A 5,981-nucleotide genomic window follows, 5' to 3' on the forward strand; every position below is an offset into this window, starting at 1 on the left:
TTAATTATTAATTGTATCTTGTTAGTAATAGTGATTACAATAAACATGTTCTTGAATTTAAATATTAGCTGGATATATAGTACTAGTTAAGCACTGTATTGTGTGCTTTTAAAAAAATACTCAGCCCAAGTTTCCTTAATAAATGCATCTAAAATGCTGAGCCAAAACCTTTGCATATAAAAATTTTTGTATGTTAAGTATGATCATTAACTTTGTATGTCTTTACACACACACACACACACACACACACACACATATACACACTTGTTTGTTTTTCTCTCTTGGTTAACTAACTTGTCAAAATGGATGGTGAGCCTTGAAATAAAAATTCAAATATTCTATTTGCATTATAGAAATACTGCTCATTTAATTAATGCAAACCACCTGTCTAAATACCAACTGTAATCTGTACTTCAATGTTAAAAAGATCCAGCTGAAATAAAACTTGTCTAACTCTGATCAGTCTGAGAACTATTTTTTACACGGTTACAGGCATCATTATAAAATACAAAAACTAGCATTGTTTTTCTGTCATTAGGTTACAGTAGCTTAAGTCTCTAAGCACTAGGATCCCCTCTACTCTGATCAGTTACAGCTGTTAATTGCAGGCCAGGGGACTAGCTGACATCTGCTTCTTGCTTATTTCGTTAATGGTTCACTTCCAGGTCCTACAAGGATTGTAGCCTTTCTCCAAAGATAATGTCTGACCCATCTATGTCTGCCTTCTACATAGTCTGCTTGTTGCTCTTGTTTGTCACTCCCCATACAATGCAAATCTGAGTGAACTCACATCTGTCACTGATCGACCCAATTCATGGGCAATCTTTTCCCATCGACCTGGAGTCCCTCCTGGGAACTTAACCATACTTCTTGTCAGTTGGCTGAGATCCTCCTCTGTCCACTCAGGTACCTGCAAAACATAAAAAAAAGAAAGATAATCAGAAAATGTTTACTAAAACATAATAATAACTCCTTGAACCAAATTATTGGCAATCTGATTTCGGTAAAATTTAATACTGTTAAATATTAAAATACATCTCATGGTTTATATAAAGGTTATGTTTATATTTAACTATAATGCAAAGCTTTATTTGTTGTCCTATGTATACAAAGAAAGCAAAAATGTTGTAAAAGTAGGTTTTGAAGATAGTAACAAAAATCCAAAAAACATTGTTTTACTCTAAAGTGAGGAACCAGTCCCAAAGCCCATGAAATAACACATGTATCACTGCTCAGGAATTTAATAATAATATAAAAAGCCTTCAGTTTTTAAGAAAAATGGTATGTTAAGGAAAAAAGAAAACTTTACAAGTATAGATGAGAATGTGAACAGTTAAACACACTGAATTAGAATCAGAACTGAGGCAGCTATTTTTCATTTGCTCTATGCAATAGTATTTAATTTTAAAACAATGTTAAAGATAATATATAAAAATAATATGTCTTCAAGAAGTTTAACTTGATAGCTGATAGTGATATGCTAGAATTTTAAAAACCTTGGGGCTGGAAGAAACATGAGAATTGCCTGTCACCAAGATTTATACTATGAAACTTATGCAAGATATTTCCTTTTAAGATATGTCTTGAAAGTTGACCAAAATTAAAAGCTAGATAATAAAATTACAAAATCTCAAAAGCAAAAATCCTGCTAGAAAAAGAAATTCTCTGTATTTTACTTAGCATTGATCAAAACCAAAACTGAGCAAATCAAGTAACTGTGACCAAAGAGCAAATGACTATGTTACAATTATTTCACATTACATTTTACCACTAACCTATCACTAAGCAGAGGCAGTAACCACTCTGGTATAAACAATGGTAGTCAGCAGAGAGATGGAGGCAGCCTACCTTATTTTCCTTTAATTAGAAAGAAGGAGAAAAAGAAAGGAACCTTTGAGACAAATACCTTTTCTAATCACCATTTCCGATAATGAACAGGCATACATCAGGCAGTTTGCATTACAGAACCATCAGCACAGAACAACAGTCAGAGGTGAGTGACCCCAGGGACTATCTCCACAGCTACAGCAAAGCTTCTCCCTGACACTAATCCTCCCTGTCATTCTCCCACTGTGCTCTAACCACACTGACATCCGCCTGCCTCACTGCAAGCTTAACGGGGCCCTTCCTGACTTTTTACTGTCTCCCCCAATCAATGGTTCAAGCGTGCTCTTTTCACCATGTCCAAATGGCAGCTTCACTCATAATCAAAGTGCACTGCCCCTGTTAAAGGGCTTTCCGAAAGGCTCTCCTATTTGCATTCATTTGCAAAGCAAACTACTTTTATTCACTTTGTTCTGCTATCAAGAATGTTCCCTGAAGCAGATAAATTGGCATAAATACAACCTGCCACTTAAGAGTCAGTAAATAATAGCCAATAGTAGGGAGGATTTTATCAATCATTCTACTTTGTATCCACTAAAAGCTGAAAGACTCAAACATATTCATCTGTATAGTCTGTAGGATGCATGCATAAATTCACTTATATAAAAGAGCCTGCAATGGGTATGGTCGGAATTTCTTTGATATTTAATGAATATCAGAAATCTAATTCCCCATGCCAGATGATTTAGAAATTTACACGGAGATTTTTTCTTTTTGTTTGTTTTTACTTTACTCAGGTTAAAAGAAAGTATCATTCATTTATATGTTAGTTAGAGAAACAATAAATAGATGTTAGTGATAAGAATGCAATTTGATTATCATGAAAATAATATTGCTAAAAAGCTGACACTTTAATAAATATACCAATTGGTTTCAGAAATTCAAGCTTTAAATAGAATTACGTGTACAATATAAAATCTTACCATGAATAGTGAGAAGTTAAAATTGCATATACATTGTATTGAATTAATGGATTCATTTAAACCATATTGCATGATCAATGCAATTTCACAGTAAATCAGATAATCTTATTTCTGCATTGATTACAACAAACACTTCTGGAATGAACAAAATTGTAAAAAAAAATATAACAAACACAAAACATTTCCCATAGAAATCTAGTTATCTAAAATAATTTTTATTTTCAATAAATTGCCACAAACATAAACAATGGGCATTAAAATTAAAAGCCAATTTAGTTTTACTTGTTGTTAGTAATGAGGCTAAGCACAGTGTCCTTTTTTTTTTTACTAAGAAAATGATTTAACTCAAACATTTGGATTTCCTATTGTTATGGCTAGCTTTCCATTCTTTTCATAGTTACTTTATAGCTCTGTTTTTTTTATTATTAATATTAAAAAAACCCTAGATCAATAAGCACTAATACCAGAATCTGAAGTCTCTGAGAGAATCCTTTTAGCAAGTCATTATTCTCTCTCCTACAGCTGTAAGGCACTTTCGTGAATGTGTAATTCCTCAGCAATAGTTAGTTGTGTCTTTAGAAGCAACAGAGCCTACTGTGATCCAGCTCCTACAGCAGCCATGAGGGTGGCCATGGTGTGAATGTATTCTCCCTGTTCTAATCTGGAGCCAACTGTAGCTGTGAAAGTCAAATGAATGCATAAGCATACTGCTTTGCCACTTAAAACCATATGTGTCCAATATTACTGAAACACTGGGCCAAAAATTCATCTCTATGGTAAAGTAATGGAAGATACCACATGGTGTGGGGACAGCTGTTGTGACTACACAAGCATTCCAATTTTGCATCAGAAAAACTACACTCTGGGAATAAATTTCCATATTGAATATAAAATAAAAAGTAAGCAGTTTTCAAGTTATTCAATATTTTAATGTTATAACCCAAAAATATATCTGCTATATTTGATATAAAAAATTAAATAAACTGTCTCACAAGATAATATCCTTCCTTCTGGGATGAAATTTTTACCATAAAACCACCTATATTAAAATAATCAATGCATTAAAAAATGTGTAAAATTCCTGGGAAAGAGGGCAAGGGGACACAAGGGAAAACAAACTATAATTTTTAATTAATCTATATATATTTTCTTTCTCACAATTTTCAAACTAGAAAACTCTAAATTACTACTTTTGAGTCTGTTCCCAGCAACCTTTCATCAGACTTGTGAGGCTGTAAATCTTACCTGGAGAAGAACACTCCTCTTTCTCCAGAGGAAATGCTGGTGAATTCTCCCTCACAACTTTAGATCATAAAATTTTAATTATAAAGTGCCATGTAATTTGCGTGGTAATGAAAACTTAACTCCAAATTAAAACATTTCTCCTGAAATGTCCCAATAATGAATTATTTATATAATTCATAGATTGTGGGGACTGTAATAAATGTCATAAAATATGTATGATTGGTTGAATGAAGTACCAATCTGTTCTGTAAAATACCATACAATTTACAAAAAAACTTAAAAGTTTAGAATTTTGTATTCAACTATTTTTAACCGATCTTCCTCAACTAGTTAAATAGCACAGGCTCTTTGGGTGGCACAATCTGCACTCAGCTACTAAAACTGGGCAGTTCAAACTCACACAGAGGTAACATGGGAAAAAAGCTGGAGAGGTTTCTATAAAGATTACTGCCAAGAAACCAGAACAACTGCTATGTATAGCATTTGCAATTTGTAACTGGGTTTCAGTTACATAATCTTCCTTTCTAATTTAAAAATTGAGAGCTTAAGTGCCCTTGACAAATACAGGTATGTGACATTTAAAACCCACTATGTATATTATCTATGTTCTTAGGGAGCTCTGGTGGCCTAGTGACAAGAAGCTGCGCCACAATCCCAAAGGCACACAGTTCGAGGCCAAGAGCTGCTCTGCGGGAAAAGGATGGACAATCTCCTCCTGTGCAATTAACGACCTCTGAAAACCTGCCAGAGGGTCAGCTATGGGTTGGTTCTGACTCTATAATACACAAAAACAACAACATGGTCTATAGGCATACTGTTTCAAACGCAGATGCTCCACAGGAGAAAGATAGGCTATCTCCTCCTGGATGATTTATAGCCTCTAAAAACCCAATGGAAGGTCAGCTATGAATTGGTTCCAACTGGATCGTATACAACAGCCACATCATCTATGTTCTGTAAAGAGCTCTAGTGGTTCAGTGGTAAGGAGTTGTACTGCCAACCCAAAGGTAATTGGTTCAAATCAACCAGTTGCCCCACGCAAGAAAGATGGGCAATCTCCTCCTTTGTAATTTATTGCCTCTGAAAATCCACTGGGCAGTCAATTATGGAAAGAGCAAAAAAAGGTCATTACAGATATAGAAGAGGAAGAACAGACTAAAATGGATGAGAAAGAGCCTCTGAAGATTGCAGTACAGCAGTAAGAAGCCAAAACAAAGGTGATAAATTAATTCAGAAATAAAAGAGCTGAACAGAAGATTTCAAAGCACAGCTTCAGAGGACGAAGTACAACAGAATGCGCAAAGAATTAAAATTGGAGAATAAAAAGGGAAGAACTTGTTTAACATTTCTTGAATTGAAAGAACTGAAAAAGAAATTCAAGCCTTGAATTACAAGACTAAGACTGTATAGGCATAATCTTGAATGATCCAGAAACCATCAGAAGGAAGGAATAGAGCCACTGTATCAAGAGAAGTTGGCTGACACTGAAATAGTTCAGGAAGTACCTTATGAAACAATGGTAATGAAGTTCAAGCTGCAGAGATGTTGAAATAAAAGAGCTGAACAGATTACAAAGCACAGGTCAAGGAGACAAAGCAAATTCTTATAATCAAATGTGCAGAGAGCTAAACTTAGAGAATAAAAAGGGAAGAACTCTCTCAGCACTTCGCAAGGTAAAGGACTAAAAAGTAAATCAGAGCATCAAGTTGCAATACTTTAAGTGTTATGAGTAAAATCCTGAATGACTCAGTAAGCATTACAAGCAGCTAATTCTACGTACAGATTAAGCTTCTACATGTGTATGTATAATTTAAGATTACTTTTGTTCTTTGCTATATAGCATTTTATTTTTTTTTCAAGGTTTTCAGTTTATTACTCCAGCTGGCCAGAGCAGAGATCAAACTTCATTTATATCCCTGTACTTGTTAC

The 5,981-nt window shown here is 34.3% G+C and overlaps 1 protein-coding gene across 1 annotated transcript in view; it reads right to left on the reverse strand.

The window, feature by feature from the left end:
- The window catches only part of DNAJC1 (DnaJ (Hsp40) homolog, subfamily C, member 1), a 277,615-nt gene that overhangs the window by 58,722 nt on the left and 212,912 nt on the right, over positions 1-5,981 (reverse strand). The window contains exon 9 of the mRNA XM_006887057.1: positions 791-910. Coding sequence (XP_006887119.1) covers positions 791-910 — 120 coding nt within the window. The remainder of the gene's footprint in view (positions 1-790; positions 911-5,981) is intronic.

The sequence above is a fragment of the Elephantulus edwardii genome, unplaced genomic scaffold (assembly GCF_000299155.1).
Source record: "Elephantulus edwardii isolate Elephantulus edwardi_28Jun2011 unplaced genomic scaffold, EleEdw1.0 scaffold00054, whole genome shotgun sequence".
NCBI lineage: Eukaryota > Metazoa > Chordata > Mammalia > Macroscelidea > Macroscelididae > Elephantulus > Elephantulus edwardii.